Source organism: Melospiza melodia, chromosome 24 (genome assembly GCF_035770615.1).
Source record: "Melospiza melodia melodia isolate bMelMel2 chromosome 24, bMelMel2.pri, whole genome shotgun sequence".
Taxonomy (NCBI): Eukaryota; Metazoa; Chordata; class Aves; order Passeriformes; family Passerellidae; genus Melospiza; species Melospiza melodia.
Window position 1 is genome coordinate 3515435 of NC_086217.1, and position 24561 is coordinate 3539995.

A 24561-nucleotide genomic window follows, 5' to 3' on the forward strand; every position below is an offset into this window, starting at 1 on the left:
ATTGCAGGTTTCAGCCCACCTGGACTGATTACCATTCACCACCACTGCTGCCACCGTGCTCTGATCACCCCATTGTCCCCATTCTCTTCATTCCTAACGAGCTTCTTGTTCTCAGTCTTACTCCACAGGCCTTTGGAGAGCTCTTGGGGAGAACGTGTGCTCCTTATGAGATGTCCCTCTGCAAGCTCCTTGTCAGTGAGGGGCTTCAGTCCTGGGAGGCTGCTGAGCTCTCTGTGAGCCTTGTGGGATGAGCTGAGGAGCACCCAGATGTGGTCCCAGGCCTCCTAAACAGGGTCTGGAGGGCTGATTTAGCTGTAGATTAGGGCCAGTCTTAATTGACCTACACCTGATGAAGTCTATGAAGCTTCTGGACGGGGTGCTTAGGGGTGAGGAAGGTCACAGCCAGCACCAGGCCCCTTCTCAGGGCTCTCTGCCACTGGGGCACATTGCTTACATTAACTTGTCCCACCCAAGCTTGGCACCCTGAGGCTGTGGGACATCCCTGTGGCTGTGCAGAGCCAGCCAGTCCTCCTCATGACAGGTCAGCTTGCAGAGATAACATCTCACCACGTCCTCCCCGAACCATCAGGACCATCCCGTGTCTGCCTGTGCCACCCCCTCCTCTCCCCCCCACCCCCTTAACCCCCATCCCCAAAACCTCCAGCCTGATGTTCCCTTTGTGCCTCAGACTCCAGGAAGCCCCTGGGCATCCCTGACACCCCCACCCGCCTGGTGTTCTCTGCCCTGGGCCCCACGTCGCTCAAGGTGAGCTGGCAGGAGCCGCGCTGCGACAAGGAGGTGCGGGGCTACAGCGTGCAGTACCAGCTCCTCAGCGGAGGTCAGTGGCACCCACTGGGCTGGCTGGGACTGCTGGGTGCTGGGGAGGCTGCTCTGGGGCTTCTGGCTCTGCATGATCCTGCTCTGAGCCAAGGGGGATTGCACCAGGTGATCTCCAGAGGTGCCTTCCATCCATTCTACCATTCTGGGATTCAGGGTCCTTGTCTGGCTGCCTTTTTTTTGTGAGGAAATGTTGCAGCTACCTCACAGCTTTCATTCCCTGTTTCTCCTAGAGGGAGAGCAAGTCCTGGAGTTGCTTGTAGAATCATCTCTCCTCCAAAAAAAAAACCTTTTGACTGATTCTCTCCATCAGCACAAACAACTTACTTGAATTTTTTTCAACGCATGGGACTTGGAAGAAGGATTGAAATGAAAATATCTTATTTTTACATGAATCTCAGGACAGTATTAGTGAAAATATAATTCTTTTGTCTGAAACTCATTGAGTTTTCAAGAAGATGTTGTTTCTCCCAAGCTTTTTCTCCCTGCACTACCCATTGTTGGTGGTGAGGTGTGATGGAGATGGTTGGGGAGGGCAGGCAGTTTGAGACAGAGTTTAGGTGAAAGCTGCAGCTCTGTCTTTGTGCCTGCAACGTGGTGTTGACATCTCTTGCTTGTGTGTCCCAGGAGATGTGCAGAGGATCGCCATCCCCAACCCCAGCCAGAACTCGGTGGTGGTGGAGGACCTGCTGCCCAACCACTCCTACATCTTCAAGGTGAAGGCGCAGAGTGAGGAGGGCTGGGGCCCCGAGAGGGAGGGAGTCATCACCATCGAGTCCCAGGTGGACCCGCAGAGCCCGCTCAGCCCCGTGCCAGGTGAGCTGCTGGGCCAGGAGGGTGGCACTGGTGGCTGTGCTGCTCTCTGCAGTGCTGGCCTGGATGTTTTATCTCCTCTTGACACATCCTTGTCGGGATCTCTAGCTGGTCACAGTGACCCCCGAGAAGAGTTTGAAAGTCTCTTTTCCCAGCCTGGCACTTGAAGAAGGAGTCAGGGCTCTTCATTTCTCAGTCTCAAGGTTGTTTATTGTTTCTTATCTATAAAATTCTTTCTCCTGCCCTGCTGAGGTCTGTCCAGCAGGACAGTTCCAGCCACACTGCCTTCTCCCAGGGCAGTGTTATGTCTTTATACTAAAAACTATGTATACAATGTTTACAATTGCTTTCCAATACCTATCACCTATGTTAGACAGTGAGCTTCTACTCTAGACCAATCTGTAAGTGCCAACATCACAGCAGAAGATGGAGGCCAAGAAGAAGGGGAAAGGCTGGACATGCCCAGTTCCCTCCATCTTGCCCCCTGAATCCCCGTTCTAAAAACCCCAAAATCTACTTTTTCACCTTGTGATAAATTCACTATCATTCTACTTAATTTGTCATGGCTTGCAGATCTTCATCTAAGGTTGGTTACTTGCTCCACGGGTCATAATCAAACCCACAGGCATTTTGGGCTCTGTGCCAGGGTCTCTGAGCCCCCTGGCAGGGGTCTTGGCTGCTCAGGACAGCAGCCTGTGTCCTGGGTCCTGACACATCCTCACCTCTCTTTTCCTTCCTCTCAGTTTGGAACAGGACCTTCTTCCCCACACTCTCACTTCACACTCTTTGTCCAGGAAGCTGAGCCCTTGCAGCTCATTCCATAAATGCTCTGTGCAGATCCCTCCCAGGCTGCCTTTGCTGTGATTCTGACTTGTCTCCTGTGCCCTGGCAGGTACCCCCTTCACCCTGAGCACCCCCTGTGCCCCCGGACCCCTGGTTTTCACTGCCCTCAGCCCGGATTCTCTGCACCTCAGCTGGGAGAGGCCCCGCGAGCCCAACGGGCCCATCCTGGGCTACAGGATCACCTGTGAGATGCTGCATGGAGGAGGTACAGTGTCACCACAGCCCCCTTGTGCTGAGCACCAGACACCTACAGCTAAGGCAGCAATCTGCTGCATTTTGGCTGGGACCAGGAAGAGCTGTTTGCAGATAAAGTGAGGGCACGAGGCTGATTCCAGGCCTGGGAGATGGTGGCTCCTGACACTTCATGCCATTGCATGATCTGGGCTAACAAATGTGGTGGGAAGAGGAAGGACTTCATCCAAAACTCCATGGAGGGTGTTGAGGCTCCCCACTGCAGTGAAATGGAGTTGTTTTAACCCTCAGTAGAACCCTCAGGAGATGGTGGCTACTGACACTTCATGCCATTGCATAGTCTGGGCTAACAAATGTGGTGGGAAGAGGAAGGACTTCATCCAAAACTCCATGGAGGGTGTTGAGGCTCCCCACTGCAGTGAAATGGAGTTGTTTTAACCCTCAGTAGAAGTGGGTGCAGGCCTGAAGCCTGTGGGTTGTAAGGCTCAGGGACAGCCAAGGCAGCAGAGTTGAGGAGTTGTGTGTTTGGAGGGATCGTTGCTCTGATCTGTCTTCACCACCTTGTGTCTCTGGATTAGGGGAGCCCAGGACAATCTATGTCGAAGGAGACAACCTGGAAACCACCCTGACTGTGCCCCACCTGAGTGAGAATGTCCCATACAAGTTCAAAGTGCAAGCCAACACCACCCAAGGCTTCGGGCCTGAGAGAGAAGGCCTCATCACCATTGAATCTCAGGACAGAGGTACAGTGCCCTTGTCTTTGTGGAGTGCAAAGAGAAACCTCTCAGAGCAGGGAGCACAACTCCTGCAGTCACTTTCCAGCTCTGGTGGTGACTCCATGCTCCATGAAAGACATGGAGACAGTTTTCCATGAGGGCAGTGCTGTGCCTGGTGAGCACTGTCCCAGTCCTGGTGCATCAAATGAGGGAGCACCTGCCTGTGTTTAACTTGTGGTGAAACTTCTGCCTGTTTGTACAAATACCTGGAGGCAGCTTCTTACTGCCCAGTGTGAGACCTTCCCAGTCCTCCCAGTTCCTCCTGACCCTGGCTCTGATATCAGCAAGGGAAGATTCCTGAGCTTGCTGGTGCTCACTGGGCAGTGTTGAGGATTTGGAAGCTCTTTGTTATTTCTTGACTGCTATTTCCTTTTCTTCTCCCCAGGTGCTTTCTCCCAGTTTGGAGGACAGCAGTACATGAGAGAAGTTTACAAATTCCCCACTGACTACACCACCAAAACCAGCATCAGCCATTCCTCTCTGGATCCCCACTTCACAGGTAGGGGCTCATTGTTGCTTTTCAACCCTCAGAAAACAAAGGGTATTTCTTCTTTCCAAAGGTCTGAGGCTGCTTTTATCAGGTGGGATTGAAGAGGGTCAGCTCTTTTCCTCCCTTGTGTTCCTGCTTTGCCTCAGGGAGAGCTGCAGCCATTTCCACAGGTGCTGCCCAGTCCTGGAGGAAATGCTGTATTTGGGAGTCCTCCAGCACTATCACTAGGGACCAAATCAGAGCTCTTCCTGCAAGGTTCAATCTCTTCAGAGCAGACAGAAACAGAGCAGTGGGACAAACGTCTTTATTCACATCAATGTAGTTGTCCCATGTTATCCCACTTGAGCTCATGGGTTCATGCTGAAACATGGAGAGTTTGGGAGCTGTCAGGAAATCCAAACCCTTGGCTGACATAGCAAAGCACTGGGTCACTTGGTGTAGTTGTGTTTGCAGAGGTCCCAGGATGAGGGAAGAGATGAGAATCTTGACTCCGTGTTTCAGAAAGCTGATTTATTATTTTATGATATATAGTATGTTAAAAGAAAAGTATATATTAAAACTACACTAAAAGAATAGAAGAAATTATTTCTTCAGAAGCCTTGCAAGGAAGAGAAAGGAATGATGATAAAATCTTGTGACTGACCAGAGTCTGAGCCAGCTGACTGTGATTGGCCATTAATTAAAAACAACCACATGAGACCAATCAAAGATGCACCTGCTGCATTCCACAGCAGCAGATAATCATTGTTTACATTTCGTTTCTGAGGCCTCTCAGCTTCTCAGGAGAAAGGATCCTAACAAAAGGATTTTTCATGAAATATGTCTGTGACAACTTGGTGGGGAGAGGTCCCTAAATGCCATTTCCTATGATGGAAAACTCGTGCCTGGAGTCGTGGGGCAGAGCAGACCCTGTTCCCTACAACCCCACCCTTCCCTTGCAGACGGGATGCTGGTGACCACGCAGCACGTGGAGAGCTCCAGCAGCACCCTGACCCAGGAGTTTGTGAGCCACACGGTGCTGGCCAGCGGGACCCTGAGCCAGCAGCTGGAGAGGCAGTTCTACGAGGCCTGAGCTGGGGCAGCCCGAGCACCAGCAGCACTTCTGGGATCAGTGCCAGGATTTATGGAACAACCCAAAGGGGCTTCACCCAGCTGGTGCCTGGGCAGCTCCTCCTGTGGGCACAGACCCTCTGAGGCACTCCAGACTCTGCACTTCTCCTCTGGAGCCCAGCACACTCAGAGCTCTGGGTGTGTGAGCTCATCCTCCAGGGCAGAAATTGGGGTGTCTCCATGGCTTCAGCCTCCCCAGGTAAATGGAATGGAATGATTTTATTGTCAGGTCCACCGTTTTGATAGGATCTCAGGTGTCAAAACCATGATTTGTAGAGGGTCACCATTTCCATTTTTGCTCCAGGCTCTCTGGTGACTCACCTGTCCACTGGAGTTGTTTTGTTCAGTATGGGGGTTTTATGAGAGCTGCAAGGTAGGGTTTTGGGGTAACCTGTGCTTTCTTATTGCACCTATTTGTGTCTGTCCTTTGCTGCTGACATTTGGTACCACGAGAGCAAAGACTAACCTTTCATTTGTGTTGCATTACTTCAAGGCCTCAGATGCTTTTTTTTTTTTTTTTTTTTTTTTGCATACAACACTGTACAGTTTTCATAGTATATATATAAATATATATAAATGTATTTTATTATTTTATAAAAAAATGGAGGTGGATGAGATCTATGCTGAATGTGGAGGCTACACTGGAACTGTGGCTGCTGGGAAACATGAATAACAGGAAGAAATGAGTCAAGGGCTTGATCCAAAGGCCACTTTAACCCTGTGATGAGGCTGGTGGGCTCTGCCTTGGACCCTTCAGCCCCAGAGGCTCCAGTAGGAGGCTGCAAGGGCCCAGATCCACCCACTGCAGAACATCTCCCAGCTGGAGCACTTGGGCACAGAAGGGCTGGGAGCTTCCCAGAGGCGAGAGACGGGAACTGTGCTGGGATTCCTCACACAGCTGCTGTGGACAGAGTGAGATTTCAGGGCAGATGATGTTGGGTACCTTTTAAAAGACTTTTTGCCCAGCAGCAAGATCCATAAAGGGACCTGTGCTCCATCAGTAAACACAAAGGAAGAGCAGGCCTGGAACAACAGGCACTCCCACTATCCTGAACAGGGCTGAGAGTCCTTTCTTCAGCCTCAGCTTCAGCTCCCCTCACACAGGGCTGGGCTGAGCTGAGACCCTGCTGGATTTGATGTCCCAGTGCTGGGCAGGATCCCTGGAGGCTCCCTGCCCTCTGCCAGGGACAACAAGCAGTGCAGCTTTCCCTGCTGTGTTCCAGCTGCATGGGAGCAGCTGAGGAGCCTGCCTGGAGCAGCAGCTGCCACTCTCTGGGTTGGAGCTTCCAGCCAAGGCAGCAGCTGCCTGGGCCCCTGGCAGCATCACCAGCCTGCTTTGATCTCACAATGAACCTTGGCTTTTTTGGTGGTTTTCTTTATTTCTTTTTCTATTTCCTTTTTTCTTTTGGACTCTGAAGAAGAGCTCACCACCAACAGCTCCTTCTCCTCTTCAGGCATTTTATTTTACTGGGGGAAGGGCTGAACACCTTTCAGCCAAAGATGGATGTGGGTGAATCAAGTCCACAGGAATCTCCATGACTGCAGGTGGGGCTGGGTCAGTTTTGAACTTGGCTCCAGGGATCCTTCACCAACCCTGAGGTTTTACTGTGCCTTCAAGAAGCATTATTTCTCCTGAGCAAGCACCAGGGGCATGAGGCTGCCTCCCTCCCTGCTCCCTTCGTGCCTGGGGTTGGGATTTTGTCTCCTCCTGCTCAAGGACTCTGTGACCCTTTAGGATTTGTGCCCAGGGTCAGACACTGAGAACTGCCTAAACAGGGACTTTCCCAAGCATTTTAACCAAAGATGATCCTGTTCTCCAAGAGCAGAGCCTGCCCCATCAGCTGCTCTCCAGGGGATCAGGCCTTCCCCATGCACATGCACTAACCCAGGCCTGTCTTTTTTAATTTATCTGCTTGTTGGAATTGGTGCTGTTTCAGCCTTTCCAAGATGGATCCAGAGCAGGTCTTTGATCAGATGGCTTCCTCTTGCACTCAATAAATATTTTCTCTATATTCTGCCTCTTTATTGTTGATTTTTTTTTTTTTAAGTAAAATAAAAAAATCTCTCCCTCCATCTGCAGCAGATGCAGGGCAGGGGCCAGAGGGAGATTCCCAAGCAGGAACTTCTGCCAGGTGTCAGTGCCTGCAGCTCCTGCACTGCCATCCCCTCCTGTGACTGCAGCTCTGCTAATGGCTCCCTGCACCAGTGCAAACTGGAGATAAACCAGTATCCTCTGAGGAACACTCCCAAGTGCTTTTGGCCCACACAGGCACAGAACAACTATGCAAATGCTTTACTTTTATTAGGTAAGTGAGGCAGATGGACAAACTGATCCCCTTGGGAAAGCCTTGGGGAGGGAGGCAATGCCAGCCCAAGGTTCCCAGGGGAGGTGGTCACTCCTCTACATGGACAGAGCCTTTGCCCCTGCTGAGGGCTTGCTGAGGTAGAAGGTGGCTTTGCCACTGTATTTCTCCTGAAAAACAAGAGGAGCAGTTGAGGCTGGGGGCTGCCAGAGCTGGGGGGAAAGGCCCTGCTGGCCAGTTCCACACTCACCTACCTCCACTCTTCACTGAACTGTAACTCCTGGTCCTGTTTCCTCTCTCCCACCTCCCCCAGCCATTTATAGAGTGCACCATGATCTCATAGAGCAGTAAAATGAAGTTCTGCCTTGTCCACAGGCCCCATGTCCTGACACCCCCATTCTGCTGGAATTTCCAGCTACCTGAGCACACCAAGGTGCTGAGTTAGGGAACACTGGTGATGGCACTGAGGGCTATAACTGCCAGTGTTCAGCTCAGGAGTACCCAAGCTCAGCTCAGATCACTTTTCTGTGGATGGATTTGGCCACCCTGAAGCTCCCCCAGCACTTTTTCACTCCCTTTCTCAATGCAACAAAGTCCTGGGGCAGGGCTCTGTGACTGGCACGGCACTGAAGTGCCTGCAGGAGCTCAGTGGCATCAACAGCCTCAGGGCCATGGATGGGCTCCAGCAACCCCAATGGCTCAGGAGTGACAGTTCAACAATGTCCCTGTGCTGTGCCCCTGAGTGTCCCCTTGGGATCTTTCAGTCTCTTATCGTTGCCCCCCATCCTGGGACTTTTCTGCCACATACCTGGATGTGCTTCTTGGCTTTGTCTGCAGCCCCAGCCTTCAGCAGCGTCACCGTGCAGCCTCCAAAGCCTCCCCCGGTCATCCTGCTGCCATAAACCCCATCCACTTCCAGGGCTGCTGCCACCAGCTGGTCCAGCTCGGGGCAGCTCACTTCATAGTCATCCCTGGAGAGAGGAGAGCCATGCTCTGCCCTGTCCTGCACCCTGGGCACAACCACTGCAGCCCTGACGGCCCCAGCTTGTGAAGCCACTGCCACAGCAGCAGTGCTGGGTGCTGCAGACCCTGGCCCAGCTGTCAGCATCCTCGGGCACCCTCACCTGAGGGAGTTGTGGCTCTCCACCATCAGCTTCCCGAAGGTGGTGTAGTCCTTGTCCTGCAGTGCCTGCGCTGCCTCCTCTGTCCGCGCTATCTCGCCGATGACGTGCCTGGCCCGCCGGAACACCTCATCCCCCAGGCGGCTCCTGGCCTCTGCAGGGACATTTGTGCTCCTGCAGCAAAGCTTCACAGCCTGCAGGATGCTGCATCCTGCATCCATCCTGTGCCAAAGCTTCCCTGCCCGCAGCACATCCCATCACAGGGTGTGCGCCCACCTGCCTGCCTCAGGTCTCAGCCCCCGGGGCACCAAGCTCTTGTGTTGTGGTGCGATGTAATAACCTGTTTCAGCTCTCCCAGCTCCTTCCCCAGGTGTGCCAACAACCTCTCCCTTCCCCTCCCTTGCCCCCTTGCTGAGAGCTGTCCATCAATCTTGGCATTCCAGCAAGGTCGTAGTGTGATTGGCAGAGTTCAAAAGATGCCTCTCAGCCCTGGGGACATTGGGCCATCCAGGTGTCATTTGTCCCCTGAGACCTCCCCTCCTTTACCTGGCTGGTGGGATCCCTACCCCTTCCCTGCCCCTCTCCCTGGGGTTAAAAGGAACAGCAACCACGGGAGTTCTGCTGGAGCTGTTGCTGCATTCAGAGGCCTGTGGGCCAGAATAAAGCTCTGGATCCAAACCCTCCATCAGAACCGACTCCTTTTTCTTCACCTCGCCTAAAGCCTTTCTGCCAGAGGTAAACCTGAGCTCCTGCATGCCTGGAATTGTCCCAAGGGCCCAGCTGCAGCACACAGCTGGCCAGAGGCATCTCTGAGGTGAAACCACCACAGCTGCCGCCTCTGGTCAAGCAGCAAGGCCCAGACCAGCCCAGGCACGTTCCACCTGGCAATACTGCTATTTAATTCCCATACTCCTGATGCCCCAGGGAGTGACCAGAGGTGAGGGGAGGGCTGTGCCCACCTTCCAGCTCGGCCATGGTGGCATCCCTGAGGCTGGCCTTGCCCAGGGCCGCCGCCGCCTCCTCGCACTGCCGCCGGCGCGTGGGGTACTCGCTGCCCGTCAGCGTGTGCCGCACGTTGGAGTTGGTGATGAGCACGGCCAGGCTGGGGTCTTTCAGCGGCACCAGCTTGGTCTCCAGGGACCTGCAGGGACAGCCGAGCCGTGTGCCCGCCCCCTGCCCGCCCCGGCTCGCACACACCTGAGTCAGGTGAGGCCACGTGGCAGGCAGAGCCTGAGCTACAGAGGCAAAGTCCAGCAGGTTTGGGATTTCACTCCAGCACTGCACTCCCTCCCAAATATTAGTGCCATAACAGACCCTGAGGACCGTGGGAAAGACAAGCCAGGCAAGGAGCAGAAAGGTTGCAGGAGGAGGAATGAAGATCAGGAGGAATAAAAGCGCAGGCTGCCCCACGCCCATGAGGAGGTTCTGGGCTGGGTTCAAGGGTTAACCTCTCCCTGCACTCCTGCCCTCATGGCCACAGGGCCAGCTCAGCCCCAGCTGGTCGAGGAGGTGAGCACAGCACAGCACAGCGAGCGCAGCCCTGCCCCTGACCTGCAGTCGATGAGCAGGGCGTGGCCCTCCTGGCCCATCACGGAGATGAACTGGTCCATGATCCCACAGGGCATCCCGGCAAACGTGTGCTCCGCCTTCTGGCACGCCAGCGCCTTGGCTGACAAATCCCCATCGTCTGTGCCACAGCAGAGACACACAGGTTAGCAGCTCCTGCCACTTTGTCCCTTGCCTGGGGGCAGGGGAAGCAAACATGGAGGTAAAAGGTTGTTTTCCCAAGGAATGAGGTTTTACAGCTGCAGGTGCTGACTCCTGCACCCCTGCATGGCCTCTATGCCAGCCTGGACCCCAGATCCAGCTGGATAACTGACACTGGTATTCCAGGTATCTTGATTTTTGGGGCCATTAGGGTGGGGAGAGGATGCTCCCAAGGGAACTTCCTCTCATCCCCCTGGCCGTGGATTTTAGACGTCTGGGCAGGTGAGGCTGGATGACCAGAGGAGCCACACAGGCAGGGCAGTGCCAGCTGAGGAGTTGTTACCCGTTCACAGCAGCATTTTCCCAAGGGCTCTGTGATCTAGCTAAGGGCACCTCCCTCACCCCAGCTCCCCTGGAAGCAGATGCAGGGCCCAGGACAGGCTGCTGCCTTACCAGGGCAGAGCTGCTGCAGGAAGGTGTAGGTGGCCACCTCCAGAGAAGCCGAGCTGGAGAGGCCCCCGCCCAGGGGGACATCACTGGCCACGACAGCGCTGAAGCCTGGCATAGAACCACCTGCAGGAGCAGAAGGGAAGGCAGGAGGGGGGCCATGAGCCCCTGCAGGGCTGTGTGTGCCCCACAGCTCGCTGGGAATGGCACAGGGAGCCCCTGTGCAACATTCAGAACACAGGGTGACCCACGGCAGAGTGTGACCCTGCAGCCCCCAAAGCACAGGAACCTTTGGAGCTGAGATTGAGTTTGCTGAAGCCTGGTCCTGGCAGAGCTGCAGGATTACACAGACACCAGAAGAGCCCCAAAGCTGGATGTGAACAGCAGCTCCCTGCAAGGGGGGCTCTGACCCACCCTCAGCCCGGCCTTACCCCGGTAGTGCTGGATGACGCCCTTGATGTAGTTGGCCCATTGGGGCTGCCCCGGGCTCAGGGGGCTGCTGGCAGTGGGAGCTGGGAACTGCACCTTGTGGGGCTCGTCTGCCTCTGCCGAGGTGGTGACGATGGAGATGGTCTCATCCTGCGTGGGGGCTCCCACCAGCACCGTCCCCAGGTGCAGGGCCTGGGGTGGGGAAGGTGAGCTCAGACCCTGCAGCACCCCTTGGAGCATCCCCACGGGTGGCAGGTGACAGCTGTGGCTGCTTCAGCCCACAGCTGGAGCACCCAAGTGCTCTCTTTAGCCCCCCAGAGCCCCACTGCACACTCTGGCTTGGCACAGAATTAAAATTCCTGCCTATTTACTGACCCACAGGGTCAGTCCTCCCACTGAATGCTGGGCCTGACCCCCAGCTCGGCGCTGCTTGTTGGGCTCCGGGGGAGAGGTAACCACGCCAAGAATGGGAGAGGCTTCGGGACGTTTACTTGTCTGTCAGGGAATTCAGCTGACCTGCTCCCACGCTCCTCGGCCTCACAGTAATTAATTATCTGTAGATTTGATTTAGGGCTGAGTGGGGACTTCGCCGCTGAGCCAAAGCGGCTCGGAAGGAGCAGGAAGCTCCTGCTGCTCTGAACCATCTCTGCCACCAAAACATCGCTCTCTGGGAACGGGAAGTTGTTTGTCGGGGCTGCAGAAAAAAGGCTCCAGCCTCTCGGAGAGGTGGTTGGGAAAGGAATCTCATCCCCGTGAAGCAGCGAGGAGTTGGTCTGCAGGGGGGGCTGCAGCAGGTCCGGCTCCGAACGCCGCGCTCTGGGCAGGGGATCCCGAAGGATCCCTCGGGGTCCTGGGTGGGCTCTCCCGGAGGGGTCGCCCCGGGGCGGGGATGGGAAGGCGGTGGCCGAGAACCCCCGTGGGCTGCCAGGCGGACCCGGAAGGGTGACACGGCGAGAGCCCGGGGCCGGGCGGCAGAGCACGGCCCTTACCATGGGCAGCACGAAGCCGTCATTGTAGTCGGTGTGCTCCCCGATGAGGTTCACCCGGCCGGGGGCCCACACCGCCAGCAGCGCCGGACCCCCGAAAGCCTCTTCGTGCGCCCGGCGAGCGGCCGCCAGCAGCGCGGACGTACCGGGCTCCGCCATGGCCGAGCTGCGCCGCCCCCGATGGGCCCCGCACCGCCCCCGATGGGTCCTGCACCGCCCCGAACCGCCCCCAGGAGTCCCGCACCGCCCCCGAGCTCCCCGAACCGCCTCGAGTCCCCGAACCAGCCCGAACCGCCCCGAGCGCCCGAACCGCCCCGCACCGCCCCCGAGCGCCGAGAACGGCCCCGAGCACCGAGAACGGCCCCGAGCACCCCGCTCCGCACCGGGAACCCCCGAACAGCCCCTGAGCACCCCGCACCGCACCGGGACCCCGCACCGCCCCCGAGCGCCCCCAACAGCCCCGAGCACCCCGCACTGCCCCGGGACCCCGCACCGCACCGGGAGCCCCGCCCCGCCCCGCCCCGCACCGCCTGTTCTCACGGTGCTGGGAATCGCTGTCCGTGCGCATCCCTACGGACAGGGCGAGCGCTCGCCCCCACACCCCGAGTGTCCCTGCTGGGGGGCCGGCACCGAAGATTCATAGCACATATATCCATATCCCAAAGCCTGTGCTAATACACGTAGAGATTAATGCGTGTTTGTTTTGCACATGTGTCTCATATATGCGGGTTCTGCCTGTGCAATGTATGGAATTTGTGTGTCTGTACACATCAATAGGCGTGTGTGTCACTGTGTTACACCGATGTACAGCAGCGTCTGTGCTTTCCGTTCAAGTGCACGTACACCTGTGTGTGTGTGTGTGTGTGTGTGAGGTTCCCCCCGCCCGTGGGGCCGGGCTGCTCCGCTCTGCTCCTGGGGCGGGGCCCATTCCCCGCTCCCCGTTCCCGGTTCCTGGTTCCCGAATCCCGGTTCCCGGTTCCTGGTTCCTGGATCCCATCCAGCCGCCGTCGCGGGATCGCCTGGCCCTGGGGCACGGCGAGCCCATGGCCAGGAAGGAGCCGCTGCTCAGCGCCCTTAAAGGTGAGCGTGGGCCCCCGGCCCCTGTGCGAGCTTCTCCTGGCCGCGCTCGGTACCGGTCTGACCGGACCGACGGCGGGGCCACGCTGGGGCTCCCCGGGCCAGCCCTGCCGCCCGGCCGTGCCTTTGGGGAAGTTTACCCCGGGGGGGTCGGGCCGTGCCGCGCTGGGGTATCGGATCCCCCCGCGGGGCCGTGCAGAGCTGTGCCCCCGATATCCCGTCCGCTCACCCCGGCTGGGCACCCACGGCACCGCCGCTGTCTCTCCGCCCCGCAGGAGCGGTGCTGCGGCTGCGGGAGGCCGGGGGCCCCTGCACGGACACCTCGCCGCACCTCGTGTCCCTCTGCCAGCTGCTGGAGAGCATCCTGCGCAAGGGGCTCCGACGTGAGTGACCCTCGGTGCCCGGGCGGGCGGCGGCAGCGTGCCCAGGCCCGCGGCGAGGGGTCTCGCACTCCCTTTCTCCCGCAGAACCGGCCTGGGGATTCCGCAGGCGGGATTACTGGCACTGGCTGGAGCAGCTCCCTGCGGGCACCAGCGGCCGGTGAGCGCCCCGGGCTGGGCTGGGTGAAAATCTGAGCTGCGGTGGCGTCTGTCACCATGAGCCACACGCTCATCCCAAAGAGCCCAGGCGCAGGGAGGACGCTCCGGTTGATGCCAAAGCCGCTTCTCCTGTCCCCAAACAGGCCGGAGCCTCTGTCCGTGAGCATCCGCAGGGCCGCGGGCTGCGAGCGGGCGCGGACGGCGCAGGGCCGCGGGCGCTGCTGGCTGCGCTGGGCCCTGCGGGGGAAGGCGCTGGCGGCGGCCGTGGCGCAGCTGGCACAGAGCCCCCCGCTCCTGCAGGTGCGCACCGGGGGGAACGCTGCCCGCGGGCGGTGGGCTGTGAAACGGAGGATAACCTGTGCTTTTCGCTGGCTTTCAGTTCTATGACCCAGGAAGCTCCATCCTCGGCAGGGAAGATCTCCGGGGTAAGATGGGGCTCAGCCGAGGCAGGATGCAGCCTGTGCTATGGCACTGCGCTGCTGCTGCAGGGGAGGGGGAAGAGTCCACCGTGACTTTTCTAATCCAAACTTAGCGCTGGAATCTAAATACATTGCTGCAGTGATGGGAAGAAAAAAAAAACCAAACAAAGTGTAAATATTTAAACATTATTTGAATTCATCTAAGGTTGGTTTTAGTGGCATGGGATAGGAAAATTTCTTCTGAAGTGTCTTCCATGTTATTCATTTGTACCAAGGATTCTGGCTTAAGCAGACCCAGTATGGCTTTGAGGAGAGACTGTGTTGGATGGGCCTGGGCTGAGGGTGGCACAGGGGTTTAAATGGTTGCATTGCCTTGACAGGCTGCAGCACTCCATCCATCCACTGCCAGACTCTTTGGGGGGCCAGGCCAAGGTGGAAGCCTTTAATCTTTTGGTTATGATAAATAACCCCATGTTAAACCTGTACATCAATGGTTTATAAATCACCCGTGCTGCTGGTGCATGAGCAGATTGCAGACCTGGCAGTGTGATTGCAAGGCTTGTGTAGGAGAGAGCCTGGGCAGCTTTGCTGTGCTTCTAAGGGGAGAAATAGTCAGTGGCATTTGGTGCAAGTCTTTCTCTGAATTTTGGGAAAAAAGGTGCCCTTGTGCCAGCAGCAGGAGCCTGGGATGAGCCTCCAGCAGCACTTGGGTGCGTGGTGCTGGGATGCTCTCAAGGCCTCACTCCCAGGACTCATCAGTTACACTGCAAATGGCTCCATTCTGTCCTCTGCCGTGCCCCTGTGAGGCTGTGGCTGCCAGAACCCAGCGGTGACACTGCAAATAGCTCCATTCTGTCCTCTGCCATGCCCCTGTGAGGCTGTGGCTGCCAGAACCCAGCGGTGACACTGCCTCTCTCCATCCCCATCCCTCTGCAGAGCCATTCCTCTCGCTGCTGCTGCTGCTGACAGAGATAGATTTCTCCCTGGAACTGCAGGTGCAGTGATGAATCAGTGGGGTGGTGACCAGCACAGGGCTGCCAGCGTGGGGCCCTGGCCCCTTCCCTGACACTCCTTGGTTTGCAGAATTGCAGCTTCTTGGACGAGAGCTGGCTGCTGCCGGTGAGAGCCCATGGGGAGCCGTCCTTCTGCCACCTGGCCCTCCCTGAAAAGTCAAAGGAGGAAGATAAGGAGCAGTATGGTGGGGAGGGATTGCCACACACCCCGGGGTGAATTGGCTCGGGCTCACCAGGATGAGCAGAGCTGCCTCTGCTATCGAGGTTGGATCGTGCTGGGTACCTGCTGCATCACCAGGAGCAGATCCCAGCATTCCTGGGAGTAAAACCAAGCAAGGGAAGCACCCAGGCCTGAATCTCTGATATAAGTGATGTTTTCCCGTGCTCCTCTCCCCGATTGCCAAAGGAATCCCCATTTCCCTGGGCTGACACAGATTATGCATCAGTTGGTTTGCTCAGTGAAACATCAGTGTGGTACTGAGAACAGCGGGGACGCCCTCATGTCTTTTAACGATGCAGAGCATCCCTCCACCACCTTTTAAACCCAAAAGATTCCCCAAAAAGCTCGAGGCAGCTCTGGGACTGGCCAAGGCGTGCACTGAGCCGTGGTGGTGCTGCAGAGCCGGGGATGCCGCTGGCTTTGGGGCATTTCTGGCAGGCAGTGCCGGCTCAGCCCGGCTAATGCGATGTGACACTGAGTGCTCTGCACACAGCAGCGCCTCTGGGGACGGACAGCTGCGTCCCCCGGCTGCGTGGGGACATGTGGGGTGAGCCAGGAGGGCTCTTCAGCGGGTTAAGGCTCTGCTGTTGCTTTGCCATGCCATCCATAGAGCGGCTTTGTCCCTTCAGGGTGTGGGCACAGCCAGATCCTGGGAGACAAGCGGCCACTGACGGTCCCAGCTCAGCCTGGGGTGCTGGGATTTGCCTCTCCCTGGGCTCCCAAAGCCCCGGGTTGGCATCAGTGCCAGAAATTATCCACGGCATGGGGTCCTTGGGTGTCCCACGGCCATTGCCACTGTCACCATCCAGTCTCTTTCAGGTGTGCAGTATTTATGAGACAGTCCCGTGCCAAGCACTGGGGATGATGCTCAGGTAGGAGCTCTCGATCCTCCTCTCCCCTCTGCAGAGGGAATCTGGTCAGCACAGCCCTGAAAATGCCCCAAAAAAGGGAAATAAATATCCAGCTTAGAGCATTGGGGCTGTCTCGGGTGCTTTTCTCCCCATGAGCTCAGCCTTGCCAGTATCTGCTGTCCATGGGGTGGCTTTTCCCTGCATTCAGTGTATGGGTGATGGTACAAAAGGGGAGCCAGGCAGGGTCCCTGGGGCTGAGCTGGGGCTCGGCTGCACCCCCAGGTACGTGGATGGCCGAGTCTTTGTTACCGAGGTGCTCCCCGAGAGCCAGGCAGAGGCGGACGAGGTGGTGCTGGCCGGTGACATCCTGGATGAGATCAACGGCTGCTGCCTGAGATCCGCCTCCCCCGGGCAGGTGGGTGGGGACACGGGGGACACAGGGGACACAGGGACACGGGGGACACGGGGGACACAGGGGACACACGGGACACGGGGGTCAAAGGGGTCACAGGGGTCACAGGGGACTCAGGCCGGGGCTGTCCCCCCTGCTGCCCCTGCTCCCTCCTCGCTGCAGGCTGGGGCTGTGCTGCAGAGGCTGAAGGGAGAACCGCTGGCCCTGCGCCTGCTGCGGTGGCGCTGGCACGACGGGAGCGTCTTTGAGCCGCTGCTGCCCTACCTGGAGGCCCTGAAGGAGAAGGAGCCGCAGTTCCAGCTGCAGCACAGCCCCCGGCACAGCCCCAGGGGCGAGGGGCAGCCCCGGCAGCTGCAGGGGGGCAGGTGGGTCTGTGCCATGGGCTGTGCCCACAGCATCCCTGAGCTCTGCTCCAGGCTGTGGGGCCAAGGCTGTCCCCATGGCCTGGAGGTGAGAACGGGCCTGGGAGCATCTTCCCCTGCAAAGAGCAGCAGGGGGGATGTGGGGGGGTTATTGGAAAAAATGCTCCAAATATTACCAGTTAGATTGTGCCTGGGCCAGTGTGACCCTCGCTGCTGGGCCAAAGGCAGCAACTGCGGTGTGTCACCCCAGAGATACCTTGGCTTGCTGGTGGTTGCAGCTGGGCACTGAACAAGTCCAGGCTTGTTAGGAACCCCGTTTACCTCAGGAGGAATGGCTTCAAGCGATGGTGAAGAGAAAAAGGAGAGGATTCTGCTGGAGGGTTTAATGTCCAGAGGTTTATTCCATGGTTACAGAGGTCTGAACGTGAGCAACTGCTCCAACAGAACACGACCGCATGGTCTGATCACCTTTTAAGCTCAGGGACAGGGGGAGGGGAGGTACAGGTGAGCCACCAACCAGGTGAGAGGGGCAGGGTCTCAGGGGAAGATGACACCCAGACAGGCCAATGACCTCTGGGCATAGGGGCATCCTTTGAACTTGACCAACCACACGAGGCCTTGCTGGAATGTTCAGCCTGAGTGACAGGACTCACTCAGCATGGGGGCAAGGGGGAAGGGAGAGAGGTATAGGCACACCTGGGGGAATGACCTGGAAGGCCAAAATGGGACATTACAGCACACCACAACAGGGGGTCCTCCGTCTGATGCCCCCGAGCTTTTCTCCCCAGGCTGCTCTACAAGCTGCGGTTCCTGGGCCAGACCAGCGTTGGGACGGTGAGGCTGTGGGGCAGAGACCTGCCGGGGGTGAATCATCTCTTTGGAGTTCTCTTCATGTCTCCAAGGGTTATTCCCCCCTTCCCATTTCATTTCAGTATGGTGGCAAAGAGGTGCTGGAGGGGGCCATCCCTGCTGTGCTGGAAAGGAACTTGGCACCACGGGTGAGCAGCAGGGCTGGGGACATCCTGGGGAGGGCTCTGGGAGACAATGCAGGCCATGGATATTTTTTCCAATGCAGGCCATGGATATTTTTTCCAATGCAGGCCATGGATATTTTTTCCAATGCAAGCCATGGATATTTTTTCCAGCTCCAGGTTCACTTGGCTTGGCTGAATATTTGCCACCCCATCACCCCAGTGAGGTTTTTTCAGGTCAGAAGCATCTCAGCAGCCAGGATAGGAAAGGGCATTAAGGAAAAATGCAGCCACATGCAGGAAAGAAGTTGGAAAACTCTGGGAAGGCTAAACCTGATTCCAGGGGTGCTTTAGGGCTCAGGTCACTGTAGTTTGAGCCTCTGGGAGTTGTTTTTGAAAAGATTGAAGTGTGAAAGCACTGGGTGGTGGAGGAAAAGAAGCAGCAGCGAGAAAACTTGAAAAAGCTGAGGCTGACTGTGCTTCATCACCTCTGCATTTGGATAATCTCTGGTGAGTGTCTGATTAAAAACAGAGCTCAGGGCTGTGCTGATCGAGGCTTCTTCCCCCTCATCCCCCTGCAGGAGGTTTTATTTGATGTGAGGGAGGCAGAAGTCCTTGTGCAGGAAAAGGCTTCCTCCAAGGTGAGTGAGTGACATCCAAGCTCTGGGAATCTGGTGGCATTGGGGAGCCCAGCTGGGGATAGAATAAACCAGGAATGGGGCTGGCAGGGCCTGACCAGAGCCCCAAACAGTGCCTCCCTGTCCCTGCACAGCTCCTGTGCCACCATCCCTGCCCCTCCATCTCCTGCACAGCTCCTGTGTCCCCATCCCTGTCCATCCCTGTCCCTGCACAGCTCCTGTGTCACCATCCCTGCCCCTCCATCTCCTGCACAGCTCCTGTGCCACCTCCCTGTCCCTGCACAGCTCCTGTGTCACCATCCCTGTCCCTGCACAGCTCCTGTGTCACCATCCCTGTCCCTGCACAGCTCCTGTGTCCCCATCCCTGCCCCTCCATCTCCTGCACAGCTCCTGTGCCACCATCCCTGCCCCTCCCTGTCCCTGCACAGCTCCTGTGTCCCCATCCCTGCCCCTCCATATCCTGCACAGCTCCTGTGCCACCTCCCTGTCCCTGCACAGCCCCTGTGCCACCATCCCTGCCCCTCTCTGTCCCTGCACAGCTCCTGTGTCCCCATCCCTGCCCCTCCATCTCCTGCACAGCTCCTGTGTCCCCATCCGTGTCCCTGCCCAGCTCCTGTGTCACCATCCCTGTCCCTGCCCAGCTCCTGTGTCCCCATCCCTGCCCCTCCCTGTCCCTGCCCAGCTCCTGTGTCCCCATCCCTGTCCCTCATATCTCCTGTGTCCCCATCCCTGTCCATCCCTGTCCCTCACAGCTCCTGTGCCGCCATCCCTACCCCTCCATCTCCTGCGTGGGACGCTGCACGTGGAGCCCCAGGATCTTTGCCCTGTGTGTGCTGTGAGTGCTGCCTGTGGGTCCTGGCAGGGCACAGAGGGCTGTGGCTCTGGGCTGGGGCTCTGGGAAACCTCAGAGCAGCCACAAGGTCCTGCTGCAGCGGGAGGCAGGGCTGGGCTCGGAGCTGCCTGGATCATGGACGTGTTTCCATTTTTAGCTCTTCCCCCGAGAGCCCTGACAGGAGCACGTTCCACTGCCTGGTGTTTGCATCCAGCTCTGAGCAGGAATGCGAGGAAATCGTCGGGAGAATGGGTAAGGGAAGGGTTTAAGGCTTCAGCTGCCATCAGTGACACTGTGGAATAGCAGGAATTCTGTTCCAGTCCACCACAAGCAGGATCTGACTTAATTCCTTTCATTGAGGTTACTAAGATGAAGAGATATTTTGATATTTTTCTGGTGTGGGTTTTTTTTTTATAAAGGACCACTTGACAATGATTTTATTTTAAGAAACAGCTTCTAGGCATATCCAGCTGCTTCATTGTTTCCAGTAAGGACTTGGAGGAAATACTGTTTTCAAGGGATGTTATTTTAAACATAATTTTCTTGCAGGAGCTGAGGTTGCTACTGCAGCTCAGCACCCAACCAAGCAAAAATCCTAGGACTTGGAATCTTCCATTTTTAATTGTCCTAAATGCAAGCTGTGTGGTTCTTCCTGAATTACACGGGCCACTGAGGATCCTCAGATTTCCCATGGGGACATTCCTGGCAGGCAGGGGCCCTGGAGAGCCCTGCCCAGGTGATTGACCTGACATCACTGAGCCTTACTTGGTGCTTAACTTTGTGTCTAAGTTGTGAACCTCATTACTTTGTATCAAAGGAATCTTTTGCCCTACAGCTGTAGCAAGGAGAATAGGAAATACTTGTATAAAACTTATTTCTGAGCCGGGGGCTGGGTGTGCTCGGAGCAGGGCAGGACAGGGAGGAGAGGAGGAGGAGGAGGCTGTGTGAGAGGGTGGTGAGGAGTGCCTGTCCTGTTCCTCCAGCTGCAGGATTCAAGCACACAGAGTGGCTTGTCTGAGGGAGAGGAGCACCATGAGGCACCAGCAGCAGCAGCAGCTGAGGGATGCAGGCCCTGCCTCCCACAGCGAGTTGGGATGGATTTCATGCTCTCCCTCACCATTGTGGTGGCAGACCATCCTCTTCCTCACCATCCTGGGTGGGAGATCACGGATACTGGGACCTGGTGGGGACTGCTGCACAATTTCCACTGGAATAAATCAAGCCAGGCTGGCTCAACCACTTCCCTGTGCAGCTTTGTGTGACAGCCCCGGCCTGACTGGCAGAGCCTGTTCTGGCAGGGCTCAGCAGCCTTGCCCTCCAAGCTCAGTGTAATTACCTCTGAGCACTTTCCTCCACCACAGCCCAGCAGCTGAGGAACCCAGAGGGTTGAGTTCACTCACATCCCATCCAAAAGTGTGGAATGAGAATCCCATGGAGCCCCCACCCCATCTGCTCCCACGGTGTGCAATCAGATCCAGGACTGGCACCGCCCAATCCCATGGGAATGCTCCCCACACTGCTCAGGAACAGCCAGCTGGTTTTGCTTCAGCCAAACCAACAAGTCCAAAATAAACTTTCCCTGCATCCACTAGAAAGGAAGAAAGAACTAAGCTTGTACCCTGATCAGAGAAAAGTCCCCCAAAAAAGCCACTGCAGCCTCAGCCAGTCCTCCTGCACCCTACACAGCTGTAGGGCACCACTCTCACTGGCCACAGCAGGGACTCAAGCTGCACACAATCTCCACAATACTCCAAAAGTTCTCCATTCTGGTGCCAGCAGAAGTTTAGTTGCCACAGCAGCAGCCCAGGATTACAGCAATCTGTAGGAGGCAGAAGCTTCTTCAAGCCCAAACCAAATGACAAAGACTCCTCACATGTGAATGTAAAACATTTAATTTAAAAATGTTGACACTACAATATATAAAATAGCTATTATAAATGCACATAGTGTATTCTATAGCTGCCAGGTTTACGTTTTTAGGAAACTGTAAGTTACACTGTGGTTAAGACTTGAAGTTTCACCCTCTGAAGGAAGTCCACATTGGATCACAGTGATGCATGGTCAGACTAACAGCCCCAATTGTTAAACACTTGGATCAAGTCATAACCAGTTTTATTGCAAAAGGACCCTGTACACATTTATATCAATTCTAGTACCTTACAAGAAGTTTATCTACCCAACAAGTCATTAACATACAGAAACATGCATGAGAAGCAAGAAAGAACACCCATCCCTTCTGCATATTAGCAACTTGTCACTCCCGAGCCCGAGGCTCAACATCACTGAGGTTTATGTGAACAGTCACTTTTAGCATTCATCCTGAGTGAAAGATGGAATGACTTAAGTACAAATGCAACATATTATAAACAATTTCTTACAAAAAAAGTCACAAATTAAAACCAAAGTATTTTACAGAATTAACTACAAAACACCATAAAAACAGCCTTCACTTAAGCCCTCTCTCCCCGTATCCTGCGAGCCAACTGGATATCTTTGGGCATGATGGTGACTCTCTTGGCATGGATGGCACACAGGTTTGTGTCTTCAAACAGACCCACCAGATATGCCTCGCTGGCCTCCTGTTTCAAGAGCACAAGAAACGTTGTTAAAAACCCTCAGCGCAGCTCCCCCGGCACCGCAGCCCAGCCGGCCCTCGGCAGTACCTGCAGAGCACCGATGGCCGCACTCTGGAACCTCAAATCTGTCTTGAAATCTTGGGCGATTTCCCTGACCAGCCGCTGGAAGGGCAGCTTGCGGATCAGCAGCTCCGTGGATTTCTGATAACGACGGATCTCACGGAGCGCGACGGTTCCCGGCCTGGATGGGAGAGGGAGGAGGGGGCGGTGAGGCGGGGCAGGGGCTGCGGCAGCCGGGGCCGAGCCGAGGGCCTTACCTGTAGCGGTGAGGCTTCTTGACGCCGCCGGTAGAGGGGGCGCTTTTCCGGGCCGCCTTCGTGGCCAGCTGCTTGCGCGGCGCCTTCCCCCCGGTGGACTTGCGGGCGGTCTGCTTTGTACGGGCCATTTTTCCTCACTTACCTACAGAGACACACACGCGTGACACCGAGGCCCGGCTGTCCCCGTGACCCCCGGGCCCGACGCCGCCGCGGCCGATTCCCTCACCCCCTCCCCCGCGGCGGGCAGGCGGCCAGCGGCCTCCCCCGGGACCGGGAGGAGGAGTAATGGTTACCCCGCCGCCCCCGCCTCGCGGCCCGGCCGCTCCCGTCCCCGGGGAAAGGCGACTGAGTCACGCCGCCTCCTCCTTCCTCCCGGGCCGCCCCGGGGTGGGGGGGGAGGGAGGGAGGCGCAATGGTGGGGGATGGGAACCGGCCGTGACTCAGGGCACGTAGGCAAGGCCGGGCCTGTCCGCCGCGCTCGCGGAGAACCCAAGGCCGCGAACGGCCGCGCAACACCACCGCCCGCTTCGAGACCCGTCCGCTGTCCGGTACTTACCGGTAGGAAGAGAAGGAAGCGCCGGTGCCGGTAGCGCTGCGCGCCGAATCCTCTACGCCGTGCTGCTGCCGAGCCGCTCCTCAGCCGCCGCGCCGCTCACTGCGCCCTCCCCGCCGCGGGGACACGCTCTTTATAGTGGGGGCGCGCGCGTGGCGCGGTGACGTCACAATGCCTGTAAGCAACGCGCCGCACTATTGGCCGGGACCTCCGCCGGCGCCGTTGCGTCACCACACACAAAGGCCGTGCTCCGGTTCCCCGGCGCTGATTGGGCGCGTGGCCGGGCGCTGATTGGTTGTTAAAGTAGGCGTCCGATTGGGTGTTGAGGGAGGAGAAGGATCCAATCGGCGGCGGGCGGGCGCTCTGGGCGCTGATTGGACGAAACGGGGCAGGGTTTGGATCCTACCCTTTGTTGCGAAGCTCCACAATGGGAAGTCAATAGGAGCGGGGCGAGCGGCGGCGGCGCCGCGGGATCCCCCGGGCACCCCCGGCCGGCCCCGGCCGCCCCCGCCGCGGAGCGCCGGCCCCGGCCTGCGGAGCAGAGGCGCCCGGCGGGGGCTGCGAGCGGCGAGGGCCGGGCCGCGGGGTCCCCCCGCCTCCGCCCCCTCTCCCCCGGGAGCCGCCGGTGTGCGGCCGCTGCGCACCGCGCTCGGGGGCGGCCGTGGGGCGAGCGGGGGCCCCGCAAGGGGAGCGGGTCTGGCAGCGCCTCCGGCGCTTCTCGCCCGGGTTTGTCATTCCAGATGCCAAGGAAGGGCTGTCACGGGACCTGGATTGGCAGTGGGCAGCGGGGCTGGGATGCGGCTGCCCCATGGCAGAGCCCGACCTTTGGCCCTGCGGAGGGAGCGTTCAGAGCTGGGGCTCAGCCCCTCTGCGCTGCCCTTCCCCAAATCACACTGATCTGTGGGGCATCGTCACCCCCAAAGTCAGTCACAAAGTTTCTTTGCCAGTAGAAACCCAGAATCCATGCTCCCTGTTGGTGCCATCTTAGCATTTATCTTCCTAAGATAAATAACAATTCAATAATAAAACTTGTCTTTTAGGGAAAACTGCCGCCTTAAGTTATACTTTGACTTATATCACAATTTTACTGTATTTGCAGTGACTGTGGAGGCAGGTCCCTGCCCCCACGGGAAGGCTCCCAGGATCAAGAAGAACAAGTCCCAGATGCCCTGGAGTTGTAGCACGTAGGATACACAGGGAACACAAACAGACACTCCTGAAGCTGTCCCTGAGGTTTCCCAGAGCGCAGAGCAGCTGGGATCACCCACTGCATGAGGCTCTGCATCCTCGGCCTCTGGGCTCAGAGGATGGCAGGACCAGGATGGAGCTTGGCACATTGGGAATGGGTTGGGAGCGTGTCCTGCCCCTCCGTGTCCGGGCTGCCACTCAAGCAAACGTGGCACCGTGGTGTGACAGGGCCGTCACGTGTGCCAGGGCTGTTTCTGCCCAAGGGATGTCATCTCCCCTGCCTCTGGTCCTCATTTTCGGGTTCGTTTTCTGTCTTCTAAAGGAAAATGTTAATTATTTATCAGGGGCAAAAAGCTGTGTATCCACGCAGTGGCCTGGGAGGTGTGGGTAAACACTCACTGAGCCATTTCGGAAGGTGAAAAGGGAATAATGCCCCTTTCGGCTGAGTTGTTCAGGCTCAGGGAAAACAAAATTTCTGGTAGCAACAGCTTTTAATACATTTAATTTGTTACTTTTGAGACCTCACTGCACTGTCACTA

At 57.2% G+C, this 24561-nt stretch overlaps 4 protein-coding genes across 7 annotated transcripts in view; 2 read left to right on the top strand and 2 right to left on the bottom strand.

Annotated features, from left to right (window-relative positions):
- Positions 1-7073, top strand: part of ITGB4 (integrin subunit beta 4) — a 35967-nt gene extending 28894 nt beyond the window's left edge. For 3 of the 4 annotated variants that reach the window (XM_063175451.1, XM_063175452.1, XM_063175453.1), the window contains 6 exons: positions 689-838; positions 1465-1653; positions 2543-2698; positions 3264-3428; positions 3847-3960; positions 4893-7073. In XM_063175451.1, the coding sequence (XP_063031521.1) occupies positions 689-838; positions 1465-1653; positions 2543-2698; positions 3264-3428; positions 3847-3960; positions 4893-5023 (905 nt within the window). In that variant the 3' untranslated portion in view covers positions 5024-7073. Of the gene's footprint in view, positions 1-688; positions 839-1464; positions 1654-2542; positions 2699-3263; positions 3429-3846; positions 3961-4892 lie in introns of those variants that run through there. The other variant, XR_010030425.1, reaches the window with a different exon arrangement.
- A 269-nt stretch (positions 7074-7342) lies between these two features.
- Positions 7343-12214, bottom strand: GALK1 (galactokinase 1). The gene is made up of 8 exons (XM_063175891.1): positions 12058-12214; positions 11071-11260; positions 10646-10765; positions 10037-10172; positions 9445-9626; positions 8489-8639; positions 8173-8335; positions 7343-7534 (listed from the first exon to the last, which is right to left on the bottom strand). The coding sequence occupies exons 1-8, from the start codon at positions 12211-12213 to the stop codon at positions 7463-7465; spliced, it is 1170 nt and encodes a 389-aa protein (XP_063031961.1). The 5' UTR covers position 12214; the 3' UTR covers positions 7343-7462.
- A 642-nt stretch (positions 12215-12856) lies between these two features.
- On the top strand, positions 12857-20627 carry LOC134428991 (uncharacterized). Its single transcript, XM_063176092.1, has 17 exons — positions 12857-12901; positions 13056-13134; positions 13407-13514; positions 13599-13671; positions 13814-13970; positions 14050-14095; positions 15026-15084; positions 15173-15208; positions 16142-16194; positions 16456-16588; positions 16748-16950; positions 17736-17781; positions 17880-17945; positions 18500-18559; positions 19309-19391; positions 19546-19640; positions 20372-20627. The coding sequence occupies exons 1-17, from the start codon at positions 12857-12859 to the stop codon at positions 20404-20406; spliced, it is 1377 nt and encodes a 458-aa protein (XP_063032162.1). The 3' UTR covers positions 20407-20627.
- Positions 20628-21262: 635 nt separating this feature from the next.
- LOC134428733 (histone H3.3A) lies at positions 21263-22933 on the bottom strand. The gene is made up of 4 exons (XM_063175650.1): positions 22838-22933; positions 22282-22423; positions 22052-22205; positions 21263-21967 (listed from the first exon to the last, which is right to left on the bottom strand). Exons 2-4 carry the CDS (start codon positions 22407-22409, stop codon positions 21839-21841), a joined length of 411 nt encoding a protein of 136 aa, XP_063031720.1. The 5' UTR covers positions 22410-22423; positions 22838-22933; the 3' UTR covers positions 21263-21838.
- Between the last annotated feature and the right edge of the window lie 1628 nt (positions 22934-24561).

Bases quoted from the DNA above. Each gene is read 5' to 3' on its own strand.
- GALK1 (XM_063175891.1), bottom strand. From the start codon at position 12,213: ATGGCGGAGCCCGGTACGTCCGCGCTGCTGGCGGCCGCTCGCCGGGCG. The intron at 10,173-10,645 runs GTAAGGCAGCAG...GCTGTGGCACAG, and splicing joins CCTGCAGCAGCTCTGCCCTG to ACGATGGGGATTTGTCAGCC. The intron at 9,627-10,036 runs GTCAGGGGCAGG...CTGTCCCTGCAG, and splicing joins GCCCTGCTCATCGACTGCAG to GTCCCTGGAGACCAAGCTGG.
- LOC134428991 (XM_063176092.1), top strand. From the start codon at position 12,857: ATGTACAGCAGCGTCTGTGCTTTCCGTTCAAGTGCACGTACACCT. The intron at 13,135-13,406 runs GTGAGCGTGGGC...TCCGCCCCGCAG, and splicing joins GCTGCTCAGCGCCCTTAAAG to GAGCGGTGCTGCGGCTGCGG. The intron at 13,672-13,813 runs GTGAGCGCCCCG...GTCCCCAAACAG, and splicing joins CCTGCGGGCACCAGCGGCCG to GCCGGAGCCTCTGTCCGTGA.
- LOC134428733 (XM_063175650.1), bottom strand. From the start codon at position 22,409: ATGGCCCGTACAAAGCAGACCGCCCGCAAGTCCACCGGGGGGAAGGCG. The intron at 22,206-22,281 runs GTAAGGCCCTCG...TCTCCCATCCAG, and splicing joins AAGAAGCCTCACCGCTACAG to GCCGGGAACCGTCGCGCTCC. The intron at 21,968-22,051 runs GTACTGCCGAGG...CTCTTGAAACAG, and splicing joins CGGCCATCGGTGCTCTGCAG to GAGGCCAGCGAGGCATATCT.